The sequence below is a fragment of the Felis catus genome, chromosome C1 (genome assembly GCF_018350175.1).
Source record: "Felis catus isolate Fca126 chromosome C1, F.catus_Fca126_mat1.0, whole genome shotgun sequence".
Classification (NCBI taxonomy): domain Eukaryota; kingdom Metazoa; phylum Chordata; class Mammalia; order Carnivora; family Felidae; genus Felis; species Felis catus.
In genome coordinates this window covers 15,648,149-15,666,218 of record NC_058375.1, presented here as the reverse complement: position 1 = coordinate 15,666,218, position 18,070 = coordinate 15,648,149, and the positions used below count along the sequence as shown (strand labels likewise).

Here is an 18,070-nt window from a genome sequence, read left to right as displayed (position 1 = left end):
GGGGGATGTTTTTCCTGTTGTATTCGTTTCTGTATTGTTTGCATTATTTTACAATGAGCATGTATCGATTAAGTTTGAACTCGGAGAAGACACAGATTTATTATATTTTTGGAATTATGTAAGGAAATCAGGGCAAAGGGAGAAATAGTAGAAAAAGTAAAGCAAACGCAGAGTTAACGGGAGTATCCAAAATGTGTTCTGTTGGTCCTATATTTAAATCATGGAAAATCCCCAGTAGGAGGCCCGGCACACACTTGATAAATAGAGGCCATTGTTGGCGATGTCTTAATGGACCTCCAATTCCTCCCAGAAACTCAAACTGCCCAACTAAATTAGAGTAGCCGGTGGCCCATGGGGAAGGGGTCAGGCTGGGACATCCTGGTCCCCAGGCGACCTCTCTGTGGGGTTAGATGAGTCAAGAAATAGTCTAATTGGGTCTGACCGGTTCTACCTGCCCCCTCCCCTGCCAGCATCCTAGCGGGCTCCTTCCAATGTCTTCCTGACTCCACCTTCTTTGACAGGCTGGTGTGTGAGTGTCAGGGTGTCTGTTCCTGGAGAGTCTGGTGTTCTCTGCTGGGAGTTCTACGCTGTAGATTCTCCTCAGTTATGGAAGAAGAAATAAAATCAAAATTTAAGAGCCCTTATAACGAGTCTCATTGTCTGCATGCCTGTGGGCTGTTCAGTTTGTCCAGACTCTATCTGACTTGGTCCGTGGTATGAATCCAAAAGAAAAACCACAAGAAATTGGTCAACCGCTAAGGATTCTTTGGGCACCAAATGTATACTAGACATTACTGGGCATCTGTTCTGTACAAGATGACGGCACAGGCAAAGCAGAGAATAATACCGACAGTAATCATTACCATTTATTGAAAGGCTGTGAAATGCAAGCCTCTCCACAAATTCTGGGGCATTTTTCTTGGACCCTGGTGAATCCTGAGGTTGGGCTGGCTGGAAACCACAGTCAGATTCAAATGCCAGGTACTTCTGGGGCCCTCGCTATCTGTGGTCTGGCCAGTCAGAACCGTTGGCCACAGTGATTGGCAGAGGAACGGACACATGTCTCCATAAGAGCTAATGAGACTCAGTAGAATTTTGTTAAGACTCAGGGGAATTTTGTTAAGAAAAGAGAGTCCTGGGGCGCCTGAGTGGCTCAGTCGATTAAGTGTCCGACTTTGGCTCAGGTCACAATCTCACAGTTTGTGAGTCCGAGCCCCGTGTCGGGCTCTGTGCTGACAGCTCGGAGCCTGGAGCCTGCTTCGGATTCTGTGTCTCCCTCTCTCTCTCTGCCCCTACCCAACTCATGCTCTGTCTGTCTGTCTCTCTCTCTCAAAAATAAATAAACACATTTAAAAGAAATTTAAAAATAAAAATAAAGAGAGGACTCAGCCACAACATCGGAGGCTTTGTTTCTAGTCCTGGTTCTGCCCAGGGAGTGAATTTGGGCAAAGCTCCTCCCTGCTGTCCACATGTTCCTTTCAGAAGTGAGGAAGCCATGACCACTCTCCTCTGTTTCTTCCCACAGCCAGGATCACATCTTGTTTGTGCTGTTTCCCCACTGCTCAACCCGGTTTCTGTCTCGCTGATAGAGCATTTCAGAATGCCCATTGCATGAGTGAAGAAAATGTGGTCAGGATGCATGACCTTTCTTTTTTGTTTTTGGAACATGTTGTTGGAATAAAATATACAGGCATACCCCCTTTGGGGTTTTTTTTTATAGCTTAAATTTTTTTTAATGTTTATTTTTGAGAGAGCGAGAGAGAGAGAGAGAGCACGAGTGGGGGAGGAACAGAAAGAGAGGGAGACGCAGAATCTGGAGCAGGCTCCAGGCTCTGAGCTGTCAGCCCAGAGCCCAACGCAGGGCTCAAAACCACGAACTGTGGATCATGACCTGAGCTGAAGTCGAACGCTTAACTGACTGAGCCACACAGGTGCCCCTGTGCTTGTTTTTTAAATTTATTTTTAAATTTTTTATTTTTGAGAGAGAGAAAGAGAGAGCTGCATGAGCGAGGTGGCAGAGAGAGGGAGACAGAGGAGCCAAAGCGGGCACTGCACTGACAGCAGAGAGGGGCTTGAACTCATGAACCATGAGATCATGACCGGAGCCAAAGTCAGACGCTTAACTGACTGAGCCACCCAGGCACCCCAGTGTTTATTTATTTTTGGCTCTGTGCTGATAGCAGAGAGCCTGATGTAGGGCTTGAACTCATGAACCATTTATGACCTAAGCCAAAGTTGGACACTTAACCAACTGAGCCACCCAGGCGCCCCTATTGTGCTTTGTAGAGATTGCATTTTTTACAAATTGAAGGTTTGTGGCAACCCTGTGTCGAGTAAGTCTATGGGTGCCATTTTCCAACAGTATTTTTTCACTTTGTGTCTCTGTGTCCCATTTTAGTGACTTTTTCATTATTATTTTTAAAGTTTTATTTATTTCAGTAATCTCTACTCTATGTGGGGCTCGAAATCACGACCCCAAGATCAAGAGTCCCATGCTCTTCTGACTGAGCCAGCCAGCACCCCAAATTATACGTTTCATTATTTTTCATTATTATATCTGTTATAGTGAACTATGATCATTGATCTTTGACGTTTATTGTAATGGTTTGGGGGCACCACGGACCGTGCCCATATATGACAGCAAACCTCATCAATAAGCGTCGTGTGTGTTATGGCTGCTCCACTTATCAGCCACCCCCCTGTCTCTCTCCCTCTCCCTGCGTCTCCCTATTCACGGAGGCACAACAGTATTGAAATTAGGCCATTTAATAACCCTACAGTGGTCTCTAAGTGTTCAAATGAAAGGAAGAGTCACACGTCTCTTACTTTACATCAAAAGCTAGAAATGACTCAGCTCAGTGAGGAAGGCATATTGAAAGCTGAGATAGGCTGAGAGCGAGGCTTCCTGCACTGGTTAGCCAAGTCGTGAATGCAAGGGAAAAATTCTCGAAGGAAATGATGAAGCGCTACTCCAGTGAACGCACAAATGATAAGAAAGCGAAACAGTCTTATTGCTGAGAAGAAGAAAGTTTGAGTGGCCTGGATAGAAGACCACACCAGCCACAACAAGCCCTGAAGCCAGAGCCTAATCCAGAGCAAGGCCCTCACTCTTTTCAGCTCTATGAAGGCTGAATGAGGGGAGGAGGCTGGAGGAGAAAAGTCCAAAGCTGGCAGAGGTCGGTTCACACGATTTAAGGAAAGAAGACATCTCCATCGCATAAAAGTGCAAAACGAAGCAGCAAGTGGTGATGTAGAAGCCGCCGCAAGTTAGATCTAGCTGAGATATTGATAAAGGTGTCTACACTGAATAACAGACTTCCATGTAGATACAACAGCCTTATATTAGAAGAAGATGCCATGTAGGATTCTCATAGCTGGAGAGGAGAAGTCAATGCTGGGTTTCGAAGCTTCAAAGGACAGGCTGACTCTCTTGTCAGGGGCTAATGCAGCTGGTGGCTTGAGGTTGAAGCCTCTGCTCGTGTTCCACTTTGAAAATCCCAGGTCCCTCAAGAGTCATGCTAAATCTACTCTGCAGTCTAGAAAGGGAACAACAGAGACTGGGTGACAGCACATCTGTTCACGATGGTTTGCTGGATATTTTAAGCCCACTGTTGATTCCTATTGCTCAGGAAAAAAAAAAAAAGCTTCATTTCAAGATATTACTGCTCATTGACAACGCACCTGGTCACCCGAGAGCTCCGATGGAGATGTACAACGAGATTAAAGTTGTTTTCATGCCTGCTAACTAATATATCATCCCTTCGGCAGCCCATGGATCAAGGTCTTGGTATGTAAGATTATTTGATACTGTTTAATATACTTATTTAATATTGAAGATTATTTAATAATATCCAAATTATTTGGATCTGGGCAAAGTAAGTTGAAAACTGTCTGGGAAGGATTCACTATTCCAGATGCCAGTGAGACCATTCATGATTCATGGGAAGAGGTCAAAATATCAACATTCACAGGAGTTAGGAAGAAGTTGATGCCCACCCTCACGGATGACATGAGGGGTTCAAGACGTCAGCAGAGGGACCAGCTGCCGATGGGGTGGAAACAGCAAGAGAACTAGCATTAGAAGTGGAGCCTGAAAGGGGGACTGGATGGCCGCCATCTCATGATGAACCTCAAGCAGATGAGGACTTGCTTCTTATGGAAGAGCAAAGATCACGGTTTCTTGAGATGGAATCTACTCCTGGGGAAGATGCTGTGAAGACTGTTAAAAGACAATGGATTTAGAATATTACATAAATATTACTTGGTTGATAAAGCAGTGGCAGGTTTGAAAGGATTGACTTCCAACTTTGAAAGAAGTTCTACTGTGGGTGAAACACTATCAAACAGCGTTACAAGTTACAGAGAAACTGTTCATGAAAGGAAGAGCCCATCAATAAGGCAAACTTCACCGATGTCTTATTTTAAGAAACTGCCACCAACAAAAGACAAAAACAGAAATTGCCACAGCCACCCCAGCCTTCAGCACCCACCATCCTGATCAGTCACCAACCATCAGCGTAGAGGTAAGACCCTCCACCAGCAACAGATTATGACTCATCGAAAGCTCATAATGTTTCGCATTTTCCAGCAATGGAGTATCTTTTAACTAAGGTATGTACATTGGGTTCTTTTTTTAGGTATGATGCCTTTTGCACACTTAGCAGACTACAGTATAGTGTAAACATAACTTTAAATGTACTAGGAAACCAAAAAATTCATTTGACTTGCTTTACTGCGGTATTTGTTTCATGGTGGTGGTTTTGAACCAAACCTGCAATGTCTCCAAGGTGTACCTGTAGAAAGAAAAATACACAGAGTCTAAGGAGGCTTCACAAACTGAGCACATCCCATACCCAGCCCCTCTTTCCTGAGACCTTACCAGCACTCAGAAGGGTCCCTGGCTTTCCCTTTCCAGTTATTCCCTCCCCAAAGGTAGCCTGACTTCCCCACAGCACAGATTCATTTTGCTTATTTCTGAACTTTGTATAAATGGAACGATGCTTAGCATTTTCCAGTGGTTTGTAGTTTACAAGGGACTTGCGTGTACATTAACTTGTTAAATCCTCCCATCAGTACAGGGAGGTGGGCAGGAATACAGAGGAGAAAACTGAGGCCCAGAGAAGAGAAGGGAATCCCCCACAGTCACATTGTTGGATAACTCAGGATAACTGGGTTCCAATTTTGTGTTTTCCTGGATCTCAAAATCCAGGCCTCAGGCTACACCTCCCAGGAAGATACTTGAGGAATTGCCAGGAATCTGAAACTAGCTCAGGCCTGGGCACCTGATGGTATGTTACCCAACCTCCAGGGTGGAGAGAGTGTCTGGGACAGAGACCTGGGCAAGGCCCAACCCGCCCCCCTCTCTACCATGCTTCCTGTCTGCTGCACTCCACATGCTACATGAATTTTGACAGGTGGCCCTACTCCTTACATCCTTCCCTCCACCTGAAAGAATTCAGAGTACTCTTGAATGGAAGGGGGGAGATTTACGTCCACAGAGCCCCTCCCTGCCCTCTAGGTTGCCACACACACTGCCCAGGAACAGATGGTCCCCTAGAAATCCTGGCATTGTGTGCCTAGACCTTCCCTCTTCTGCACGCGCAGTCATTCTGAGCCAGCTCCTGAGCAGGGGTTGCTGTCCCCTGTTCTCACCCTCCCTCCTGGCACTAGATGTCCTCTCTCCCAGAATCCACCTGTTCCCAGACAATTCAACGCCCTTACCACCAGTCTCACGGCTGGTGGGCAAGATTCCGCACGTCTTTCCTTCTTGCCTTATGAACGGCTTCTACCTCCTTCAAAGCCCAAACCCCATCTCCTCCAGGAGGGCTTTGTCTCTCCAGAATATACACTCATTACACCCCTTACACCTTGGTTTCTCTTTCTCAACACAACATGAATACAAGTGATCACAAAGTCACACAAACAAAACACTTTTGCTGCACACACAAGGTTTTTATCTCTTTCCACAAACTAGGCTACATCCACAGTGTACCAAATCACAGCCAAGCCTCCTTGTGTGTGCACATGTACACATGCACCCCCAACACCACAAAACCACAGGGATTTGGTCTCTGTAACAGGGACACAGTCTCTACCATATCACATGCATGTACAACAGGCCCATAAGGCACAGGTCACACATCATACAAATACACAGACACCCTGCCGCTCCCTCCTCCTTCACTCACTCTCTTATACAACACACATGTAGAGACAGTCTCTCCCCCGGACGCCCAAAATGGACAGGCATGGAGAGCCATCGGTCCTCCTCGCTGCTTCCCTCCCACTCCTTCTCTCGCCCTGCTCTCTTAAAACACACACACACACACACACACACACACACACACACACGCAAGCTTGAAGTAACAAACCCCAAATATAGCCAGTCTCTGCCTTTCGGTCGCAAATAAACACACAGGCACGCGGGATCCACGCCTCCCCCGCTTTTTCTCTGTCCTCTTCTCCCCCTCCTCCCCTGTTGCGCGCGCGCGCGCACACACACACACACACACACACACACACACATACACACACACACACACACCACATAAATACACGCACAGCTGCAGCGCCCTGGGTCACACTCCCGAGCAGGCGCCAGGCAGGAGACAAAGGTCGCCGAGGCTCCTGGCGCCGAGCACCCGCCGCAGCGGAGCCGCTCCCTGGGCTCCGCCTGCCCCCGAAGCCTGGCTCAGCGAGGGCTCACCTGCACCCCGCACCCCGCAGCCCGAGACTCCGCCCGCGCGTGCCGCGGGGTCCCCACGCAGCCGCGCTCCCTGTCCGGCGCGCCTGGGGTTAAGGAGGTGGTGCGGGGCGGGGCCGAGGGCAGGCTCGGGGCGTGATTGGCTGCGCGGCCCGGCCCCCGCGTCCCGCCATTGGCCGCTCGGCGGGCCCGCCTCCCCGAGTCTAGGCGCCGGAGCCGCGCTCGCCCGCGGGGAGCCGAGCGCGCGGCCGGGGCCAGCCAGCCGCGCCGTCCGAGGAGCGCTGCCTGGAGCCGAGAGCTGGGATCCGGCCCGGGGAGCTGCGCGGTGCAGGAGCGGAGTGCGCGAGCTATGGTGAGTGCCCCGCCCCGCCTGGACGGCCCCGGCGGCGGCGCCGCGGTGGGACTCGGCCGGGCTCGCGGGGGGCTGGGCGCCGGCTGCGGCTCTCGCCCGGGAGGCGAGGAGTCGGGGGGCGCGCGGGCCGGGCTCGGCTGGCCGGGCGGCGCCGCCTCGGTTCCGTCGGGGGCCGCGCCGAGCTTGCTTCTGGGCGGCTGGCCCCAGCCGGGTTTGGAGGGCTCGGGGTGGCCGATTCGGTTCGGGGACACTTGGTGCAGTTGGGGTCTGGGGCGTCCGGAAGCCCTGGCTGGGCGTGGAGACCCCGGGCATTCCGGCTGGGTCCGCAACGGGGTCGGGGTTGGTTAGGGAGCCGGTGGATCCAATTGGACCTGAGTGTCCCGGGACGCTGAGGTCGGTCTGGTGCTGAGGCTCGGCTTGGGGCATCGTGGGTGGCCGAGCCCAGCGCATTCGGAGGGTTCGGTCGAGGGCACTCGGGGACTGTCTATCCCACTATGGCCTACGGGAGTGGAGAATGGAGGCAGCTGGTTTGGCGGCTGTCAGAGACCAGGGGACACTTGAGGACCCTGCATTCAGTGATCCGGTCTCCCCAGCATCTCCCCGTAATGGGTCCTCGGAGGAGGGGGTTGCTGAAGGGGTTAGTCAGCGACACCAAGGAGAAGGGACATGGCTGGGAGATTTCATGGGGGTTTCTGAAGCCCCAGAGAGAAACTCATGTGGTTGAGGCTGGGCTTTTTGGAGCTCTTTTAAGGGAGGGGTGTTTTCTCTGGAAGGAAAAGCTTGGACCTTCCAATCACCTCCCTAGAGAGGTGACCTCCCTAGATCACTTCTGCATCTTGGGGGTGGAGGCCACCTACTTCTCTTTGCTTTCTTTCCCCTGGGCAAGCCCTTCTGATTCTGTCTCCTAGTCCTGCTCTGTGCCCTGTGAAGTGAGTACAAGTCACCATGTAGGGCCTGAGATGATGGCTGCCAGTCCCAGCGGTACAGCCACCTCTGTTTCTCTGTGATGCTGCTGCCAAGCCTGAAGGGGCCCAGGTGGGGGCAAGATGGGACCCCTGTAGACATGAAGAGTCCCCCAGTGATTCCCCAGGACCAACCTCTGCTCCGCCCAGAGCTGGAGTCCCCTTACAACATCCCTTTCCCTTCCTCTCTCTCTCCTCTTCCTGCCAACATCTGCCTCCCCCTTTGCCATCACTTGCCTGTTCAGAGTCAGAAGTAATGAAATTATGGCTTAGAGACCATCTTGGATCCAACCTACCTCCTTGGTCAGGAATCTCTCCCCTGGAATGCTCTACTTGGATGGTTCCAGTGGCAGGGAGCTCGCACCCTAAGGCCACCCTATGGCCTGGCCCTTGATTTAAAGTCTCAGCACATAGGCAATTAAAGGGGGTGAGACACTGAGGTCATATCATTTGCTCCGCCTCCAAACCCACCCTGACCTACGTTACTCAGAAAGAGAATTTTTTCCTCCTTAGAAACCACCAAAGAAAGAGAGGGCACCTCACCTTGGACACACTTTTCCGAGCCTTACAACCTAAGAAACCTGCCAGGTTTTAGCATCAAACGGATTCAGGTTCAGAGCCCGGCTTTTCCACTTCCCCACAGGGACTTGGATCAAGTCAAACCCTCACCTTTAACTATCAGTTTCCTCATCTGTGAGAAGAGTTGAAAAGTCTTACTTGCAGGGGTGGAGTGGGGATTTGGTGAGATAACACAGCGGGAGTGCTTGCTCAAATACGGCTTCGTTTCCTTTCTTGTACAGTCTTAAACTCAAATTGGGAAGTTGTGTGTGACATCTGTTTGTTAGTCTGGAAGAAGGATTACAGTGTATCATGTTGTCGGGAGAAGAAGGGGACAGTGAGACTTAAGAATCACTTCTTTGTTCATCATTCAGTGAAGATTCATTGAACACTTACTATATGCCCTGTGCGGAGGAGGAACAACTGTCACAAATACTGTTAGGGGAGCTTCTGCCAGTGTGTAAATGTCTGCCAGGATCCTCATGCTAGGTGGCATATCTTCGGGAGGGGCAGAGGTATCATGCCAGGCGAGGGCCCCCTCCTGGCTGGAGAGATGAGAGAAAGCTTCACTGAGCAAGTGGCATCTGAATTGGAAAGAACATCCAGGTAGAGAAACCTGCGTGAACAGAGGACCAGGGCGTGAGACACCGGAAATTCTCTCGGAAAGGCCAGAAGGGGGCTTGCCTGGCACCTGGGCATGAGAGAGCCAGGAAGGAGGAGAGAACGCGGTCAAGGGATGTTGGTGGGGCCAGATGGCCGAAGGCTTAGGCTGAGGAGTGGATTGTAGACCCATTGCGCACGCGTGTGTGTGTGTGTGGGGGGGGGGGGGGTTGGGTGGCAGTGGGGGGAGGGGGAGATGGGGTGGAGGCGGACGTCAGGCCTCTTTGGCCCCTGTCATTTGGTTTCCCCTGAACACTAGTTCCTGTGCTCATTCCTGAGGTGGGGGTGATTCAGGGCAGCTAAAGAGTTTATTCCTTGGATCTCCTGCTCCATGAGTTTTAAACAAACCCCGCATTCCCTCCCCTCCAGTGTAGCCAAGTTTCTTTCCCATGGCCCCCAGGTTCCAAATGGGGCTCCTTTGGCGGGTGGGTGGGGCTGTTCCCTCTTGTCCTGGCTGAATCTCCCCGATGGTTTCCAGCTGCTCACCCAGGGCAGTTCTTAAAGCCCTCAGGTGGACCTCAGTGCAGGCTTGGCCTGAGGGTTCTAAGAAGGCTTTTTCTATCTCCTGTCTTCAGTTGTCTCATACCACCCAGCAGCAGGCACAGAGAGGTGAAGGAGATTGCCTAGAGTCACACAGCAAGATAGGGTCAAACATACCTCCTATATATTTAGAGCGTTACCAGGCAGACAGGTTGGGGAGAAAGAGACTCAACCCAGTGTTCCCAGTCTGCTGTTGTGGCTTCTTGAGAATGTTCCTTCACAGTCCAACCTAGGGGCTGAGCATAAAGCCATGGCTGAGGGTTGGGAATCATCTTTACTGTGAGTGGCTGAGTTGAGGACAGGGTCCAGTGCCTAGGTTTGAACACTGGATGTACCTCCAGCTTGCTGCATGACCTTGGATCAACTATTCCCCCTCTCTATACCTCCTTTCCTACCAAGTGGGGCAGATTTGTTTTCTTAGCAGGATTATCATGAGGATATAATCTAGGATACTATGTGGAATGCTTAAGAACTTAAGGTAAAGTGTTACTATTTGAAGATGCTAGGCCAGCCACATGTCCTCTGAACCAGTCTCTACTGGCTTCCCAGAGCCCGGTGGTACCCTTCCACGTGCAGCCAGCATCTACGCTCATAACCAGATTAATCAGGTTTCCTGACGTCGCTAAGATTTTTGGTAGAGGCCCGTTGTTCATTTTTGTTAAAGAATAAATAGATGGTTTCCTAGGCAGAATTGGAGAGACCAGACCCCATCAGGGGAGCGACAAGATTTGAGGAGTGAGAGGGCTACAGGGTGGGTTCGACAGAAGGTTTCGGGCATTAGCCAAGACATAACCCGCTTGGCTAAAGTCCACACTTTGATGTCTACGGCCAGGGAGGAACCATCAGCAAATGTTTATGACTTTTTGTGTTTCTGCTCCATTTTTTTCCTTTTTTAGTTCACTAGGTGAGCACCCCTAGCACATTCATTCGTTCGTTCACCACACAAGTCCGCCTGGCACATTACCAGGCATCGGGGCTGCAGTCAGGGTGAAAGAGACTGATAGGTCTCTCTTCCACAGTGTGGCAGACAGGCAGGCAGATAAGGAGCAGGAAATTAGGAGTGCAACTGCTGTTGCCAAGCAGACACACGGGGTACTGTAGAGCAGATAAGCGAACCTCACCTGGGGATCAGACAAGGCTCCTCGAGGACATGGCATTAAAGTTGTGGCCTGAAGAATGAATGGCACCTGGCAGAGCATTCCAGGCGGAGGGAGCCGTAGGTGCAAGATGGGACAAAATGTGTGTTCCGGAATTAATTCGTCTGGGGGCTCAGAAGATGATGCTCGGGAGGTGGCTGGGGCAGGTGCCCGCAGGTGGGGTCTTGTTAAAGGTTTGGGGCTCGATCCTAAGGACAGTGGGGAGCCACCCTTGAGTTCAGAGCGAGGGGAGTGATGTCGTCAGAGTTGTGTTCTAAGATGGTCACACAAGCTGCTTCGGGGTAGGAGTGGTGAGGCTGGGAGCTGGAAAACCAGTTGGAGTGGCCCTGGGAGAGTTGGTGGTGGTCTAGACACTAGTCGCTGCCCCCTCCACGCCACCCACACCCCCAGCACGCTGCCCAGAGTGGGCGGTGAAGAGAGGTTGCACAAAGCCCCTTTCCGCGTGGACATTGACCGTCCTCCCCACCTCCTTTCCTGCAAATAATGTGTGGGGCTCCTGGCCTCAAGGAACTTTGATCTAATAGAGGAGAAGGACGAAGTTCCCAAGTGGCTCTAACATAAGGTAGAATATGACATTACCAACCTGGGGATACAACTGCAGAGTCCCCCCGGCTATGAGTACATATCAGGGAAAGTTCCCAGAAGAGGTGGCATTTGTGCTTCCTCTGGCAACAGTTAGTGGAATGGAGTGCTTCCTAGGAGCCAAGTTTTAGAGTGATGAAAATAAGGAGGTGCTGTCCTGTCCTTAAAGAGTTTTAGTCTGGGCCAGGTTTAACGAGCAACCAATGTTGATTGCATCCCACTGTCAGTAGGGGTCTAGAGCCTGGGGATTCTGCCCTTTTCCCAGATGCCCCAAGGACAGGGGTGGCAGAAATATCCACAGGCCTGTCTTGGCTCACTGACAAGCCTGGGAACGACTCTCTCCTCCCCACAGAGCTGTTGGGGGATTCCTTGGGGGGAGATGTAAACAGGGGAACAAGTTTCTGAAGACTATTCAGGAAATTAGCTGAGGGAGGATCTAACTTCGGGGCTCAGAGACGGAGAGGGGGCCCTGGCTGCTAGATCTTACAACTGTAGAGTGCTTGGTTGTAACCATCTGATGCAACTTCCCCATTTTATAGGTGGAAAGATCGAGGGGCAAGATGAGGATCTCCCGTGTGCCTGGCACTTAAATGTAAACCTCTCCGACCTTCACGTGAACCCCAGGAAGTAGGTTTATCTCCATTACAGAGCTGTAGAAGTTGACACTCAAAGATCACTTAGGGAATTAGGGACTGGAACCAGGCAGCGGCCTTCTGATTCCTCAAGATTCTGGCTTCAGTCCCAAGTTGCCACCCACTTCAGAAACTCTGCCCTCCTAGGAAAGCCCCCCTGGGGACGGGAATGGGGCTGTTGGGCAGTGGCCAGAGGCAGTGGGAGCTGATTGGGGCTGGACGGTGGCCAGGCTGGAATGTTGATACTTATCTTTCACCTTTGCACAGCACTTGACAGTTACTGAAGCCCTTTCCTCCCCATTCACGGACTGTTCTTGGGTCCCAGTGCCAGTCAGTGGCAGAGCTAGGACGGAAACTCAGCCCTGTGACTCCCAGCTCAGACCCCAGCTCCCCGGCTCCCCGGCTCCCCGGCTCCCCAGCTCCCCAGCTCCCGGCATTGCCCTGTGGGCTGCAGCCCAGGTCTCCAGCAGCCCCCTGACCGAAGATGTCCCGGGCTCCCTGCCCACTCGCCCCTAGGAGCATATGAGCAGCAGCTCCTGGCCCGTAAGCCTCCTCCCCTCTGGGCAGGACGGATCGGGACAGGACAGGGCGAGTGTGGGGTGGGTGTGGGGCGGCCACCAGGCGGAGTAGGGTTACAGTGTAAACAGTGTCATGTCAATATTTACCTCCGCCTGGAACCAGGCCTCCCTGCCTCCCACACGCTGCCCATCCAGGTGCACGTGGCCTGCTCCAAGGCCCTGGTCACTGAAAGCCAGGCCAAGGGTGGACATGCAGCTTTCAGGCCAAGCCCTGCCACCAACTTTTTGTGTGGCCCTGAGCTGGGGGCTCTCCCTTCCCTGGCCTTAGTCTTTCCATCTGTAAAGCGATGCGGTCGGAACAGACCTACTCAAGGGGCATTTTCCGTGATAACGGGCAGGATTACAAGCATCACACTCCGGTTCAGAGCCCGGGGCTGAAGGCCGGGCAGACCTGGGTTTGAATCCCAGTGCTATCACTTCCTCCCCGTGAGATCCGGGAAGCCACCGCACCCCACTGAGTTCCAGTTTGTGTGTACAATGAGATCCTAACTGTACCTGTTTTGGAGGGGCGTCGGTGAGACTTCACGAGACAGGCTCAAGCTCTTGGCACAGGCTACGAACTGAGTAAGCGGTGGCGATGGAGGGGGTGGCTGTTATTCCAAATAAACATTTCATGATTCTCTGAGTCCAGACACTGGGTTACGTCACTCGTGAACTGGAGCCAAGGGTGGGGTCTCTGACCGCAAGCCCTCCTGGCACTCTGGGGCCGCAGGCCGGGTCAGGGGAGCCCAGGAGCGGAGAAAGCCGCTTGGTCCACACCACCACTCACCCCTCGCCCCCAACACATAGCTGCCCGGCCTCTGGGGCTCCTTCTCATCGGGCAGAAGTCCAGGGCTGAAATGACCTCAGAGATATGTGGCAGTGAGGGGGTGAGGGAGGGTGGAGGAGGCGGAAGGCGGAGGAAGAACGCATTTCCTAAGCAGCTATTTCACAGAAGTTCAGTGCTCATGCGGTGTTCGGTGTTCAGCCGGAGAGGAAGGGGCGTGGGGGGTGCCTGGGACCAGCAACCTCAAGGTGTGGGGAAGGGAGACCAGGGGGGTGGAGACTGCTCCCTCACGTTTGCTGTGTCACTTCAGACACTCGGTCACCTCTCCGAGATTTGTTTTCCTTGCCTCTGATCTGGAGATAGTGGGACCTCTTCTGTACAGTGGTTGGAAGTGTTAATCACACGCTGTTTCGGAAGAAGCCAGCTCAGTCCCAGCACAGCTTCTTTCATGATCGTGGTCATGAGGACGATATGCCAGTCCTGTTCCGCGGGTCTGTGTGCTTCCCAAGGGCAAGACTGTGCATTTTTTTAAATTGTGGTATAATTTCTTAAGTAAGATGCACACATCTTGTGCAGCTCAGTTTTTACAAATGTATATGCCTGCAGGGGGACCTGGGTGGCTCAGTTGGTTAAGCATCGGACTCTTGATTTCCGCTCGGGTCACAATCTCGAAGTTCGTGAGTTCCAGCCCCACATCGGGCTCTGTGCTGGCAGCATGGAGCCTGCTTCGGATTCTCTCTCCCCACCCCCTCCCTCTGTTCCTCGCCTGCTTGTGCTCTCTGTCTCTCTCCCCCTTCCCCTCTCCCCAAAAAATGTATACACCGGCAGAACCAGGACCTAGATCAAAACATAGGACATTTTCTCCTCCCCGGAGAGGTCCCATATACTCCCTTCCATCCCTCTCTGTGACAGGTGGCCGCTAATCTGCTTTATGTCACCCTGGTTTTGCCTGGTTTTGAACTTTATCTGCACGAACTCATAATATGTACTCTTGGGTCTGGTTTCCTTCAGCTTCCGATAACAGTGAATGGTGTTCAGTTTGCCCACGTTGCCGCACAGGCCGGCATGTGCTCCTTTTTAGGCTGCACGGTGTCCCACTGGGCAGAGGCACACATGCGTCCACGGATGACACTCCTGTCTGGGCAGCTGTGACATTCCTGTTTTTCTCTTGGTGGACCTACACACCCCTTTCTCGCGGCTGGATCCTGGGAGGAGACCTGCAGAGTCAGAGGGTCTGTGTGTATTTCACTGTCATAGGATCCATCACGTGGTTCTCCGGGGAGGTGTCTGTTTCTGAGTGTGCTGTTCACCTCTGCCGACAGGCCCAAGATCTAGCCTCGAGTAGACTCTTGATGAATGTTTTTTGAAAGAAGGAAGGAATGTGAGTCTTTTCTTTGTCCAGGTGGTTCAGATCCACTCTGCCAGCCCTCCTCTGCCCTCAGGGCCTGGCAGTGCTCTCTCCCTAGAACCTGGGCTTTGGGTTTCCCCTGTCATTTCTCAGGGGAGGGAGGGGCCTCTGGCTCTGGAGACCCCAGACCGTGAGGCTCTGCCAGGCTGTGTAACCTCAGGTAGATCCCTTCCCTGCCCTGGTCCTAGGTTTCCCCTTCTGCACAACATGGGGTAGATTGAAGGTTTCCCCAGCTCCCCAGTTTCTAGTGGGCTCCCTTTGTTTGGGAGGCATTCACGGCATGCTTCTTCATCTCCAGGATTGTACCTGCCCCAGCTGCCTCGTATCTCCAAAGAAGGACCATTGAGGAAGTAGGCAGGCCCTTCATTCTTGCTATCCTTGGTAGGAGCCCACTGTGAATAAGTCCTCTCTGGGTGAGGGCCCCCCCCCCAAAGTGGGCCCCTGGAAGCCTTGTCCACGGAGGCTTTGCAGAAATGGCCTTGGTATCAGGAAGACCTGGGTCTGCATCCTGTGTGACCTTAGGCCCGTCAGTCCACCACTCTGAACTCCAGCATCCTCACCTGCGCAGTTGTAAGGATGAAATGAGGTCCCACCTCATTGTAGGGGCCAAAGTGGATGAGGCAGTAAAATCCCTGCCCTTGAGGAGAGGTATTCTAGGTGAGGGAGCCAGAGACTACACAAGCAAACCAACCAACCACAAAGATCACTTCAGAGAAAGGAAAGCAAACAGAGTGATGTGGTGGAGAGTTAGCTGCGAGGTGGGGAGGGAGCTCCTCAAATGGGTGGGCAAGGAAGGAGGTGACATTAAGCCGAGTCCTGAAGGATGAGGAGAGGGCAGCTGGGCAAAGGTGTGGGAGAGGAGAGTTCTGAACGGAGAAACAGCAGTGCAAAGGGCCTGAGACAGGGACACGGGGTTTGGATGTTATGGGCAGTAAGAAGGCTGACGTGGCTGGGCAGAGAGAGCAAGGGAAGAGGGGTGGGAAAAGGTGGGCATGGAGCGCCTTGTCAGGTGTGGGGACAGGGGCTGGAGGAGTTGGCATTTCATTCTAAGAGTGATGGGAAGCCACTGCTGGGCTCCAAGCTGGTGTGTGTGTGTGTGTGTGTGTGTGTCAGAGAGAGAGAGAGAGACAGACAGACAGACAGACAGACAGACTGGTTTTGGCAAGGTTCTGGCTGCTGTGCGGATGAACCGCAGGGGGCAGGAGTGAGGCAGGGAGGCGGGCGGCAGGTGAAAGGGAAGCAGGACCCTAGTACTTTGACCTGTCCTGAAGGGGAGACTTCTCTTACGCTAGGATCTGAGATTTTAGCAACTACTTAGAAGGATGGAGAGAGGGAGACAGGGTATCTCAGATGGCACAGGACCTTCTGGCCGCAGAGCATGGTGGGCAAAAATCGCCTTTGGAACCCAACAGAGGTTCTCGTCTTAAAACTTCCCCTTGAACTTAGCCCTCCAGAGTGAGATCTCTGGATTCTCCCACAGTGACCGCATTCCCACCACCCCAGGTCACAGGGACCCAGAGAAATGAGCCGGAAGGGCACAGAGCCAGAGCCTGCCTCCCCCACTTCCGCACACCCTGCCGAGAAGTGAGGGCAGAGGAAGTGGTGGCTGCCCCGGGGATGCCCGGCCCCTCTGCCCTCTGGGCTCCCGCTCCCACGGCCCGGCGCGAGGGAATCTTGTGGCTTTGTGGTTCTGGGTGTTCCAGCTGCTTCGGATCATAAGGCAGCCATGAGAAGGCACTAGCTCATCTTTTTCTGCATGGCTGCTCCACTTGCTGCTGGGCTTCCCAGAGTGGGGGGGGGGCGGGGGGAGACAGCGAGAGGGCGTGACAGTTCGCAGGGTCACGGAAGGGCTGAGACACCTTCTGGACCAACCTCTCCTGGGGAGACAAAGGCTCAGGACGGAACAGGGAGGAGATTTGCCTGAGGCCACACAGGGAGTTGGAAGCAGGACTTAGATCTTCATCTCCTGGACTCCTAATTCAGTGCTCTTTCTGTTTAAGATGTGGGTTTTACAGTCAACAGACGTGGTTTCTAGTCCCAGTTGGGTGACCTTGAGCCAGTGACTCTCTGAGCCTCGGTTTTCTGCCCCATGGAATGGGATAATAGTACCCCCTTTCTCATGGATTGGTTGAAATGATTCATGTAAAGCTCCTGGGATGGTGCACATAGTAGGTCCTCAGTAAGGGGGAGCCGTTATTAACATTATTACCGTTGTGGCTCTGTCATTCTAAGCCTGGTGACGTGCTGGGAAGAACAAGTGTGTGTGGCCTTCTCTTGCCCTGATTTCTGGTTCTGGTGAATGCACTTAAGCAGGGGAGGGGAGGAAATTCCACCATCACCCCACCCCACTGCTGCTTGCTTATTTTACTTCCCCATATAGTTGGGAGACCCTTTAACAAGGTTCTTAATTACCAACACCACCCCAACACACACACACACACACACACACACACACACACACACGGCTTAGGTAGGCTGGAGCTGTTGTGTCTGCCTCCAGCCTGCACAGGGAGCAGACATAGACTAAATGCAGGCCTAGGATGAAACATCACGTGGCTTCCCACCTTCTGCATCAGGTCCCTACCACACACTCACTGATTCCCGTTTGTACGGTGGGGCCTAAGGGTCAAGAGCAGGGGCTGTGGGATTGACTTGAACTTGAACCCAGCATCCACCCGCCACTTAGTTGTTGTAAAGGGACTTTTAGCAGGTGAGTTTTTCTCTCTGAGCCTTGGGCTTCCCGCCTGTGAAGTGGGGGGTCACAACTTCCTCCCTGGGTGATGGCGAGAGACGATGCGATCGGAGCACGTGTGGTGCATATACTCAGTGCTCGACTCAAAGAGGCGGGTGTCACTCAGAGCAACATTGACACATGTCCCAAATCCATTAAGCCTATTCCTCTTTCCACAGCTATCCTTAGATGTTTTCTCGATCACCCCCCACCCACCTGTCATGCACTCCCACAGCCCCTGTCACTTCCCACCCCGACTGCCTTCTGTCAGGGCGTAAGTCACCTTGGATGCAGTTTTCCACCCTGTCACGTCTCCCTGCGTCGACACAGATCAAGAGCCTGAGCTCTGGGGCCAGCCTGCGTAGGTTTGAATCCCAGCTCTGCCAATTACCCAAGGAACCTCAAGCAAAGTCCTTAATTTTTAGCCTTTGTCTCTGCCTA

General features: G+C 52.6%; 1 protein-coding gene and 1 long non-coding RNA gene across 3 annotated transcripts in view; one reads left to right on the top strand and one right to left on the bottom strand.

The window, feature by feature from the left end:
* Window positions 1-2,750: 2,750 nt before the first annotated feature.
* LOC111561689 lies at window positions 2,751-6,360 on the bottom strand. Its single transcript, XR_002744351.2, has 2 exons — window positions 5,722-6,360; window positions 2,751-4,793 (listed from the first exon to the last, which is right to left on the bottom strand). It is a non-coding gene; the product is annotated as an uncharacterized LOC111561689 (long non-coding RNA).
* The window catches only part of ECE1 (endothelin converting enzyme 1), a 116,616-nt gene continuing 103,121 nt past the window's right edge, over window positions 4,576-18,070 (top strand). The window contains exon 1 of one of the 2 annotated variants that reach the window (XM_045035241.1): window positions 4,576-4,611. In XM_045035241.1, coding sequence (XP_044891176.1) covers window positions 4,591-4,611 — 21 coding nt within the window. In that variant the 5' untranslated portion in view covers window positions 4,576-4,590. Of the gene's footprint in view, window positions 4,612-6,789; window positions 7,056-18,070 lie in introns of those variants that run through there. The other variant, XM_023258263.2, reaches the window with a different exon arrangement.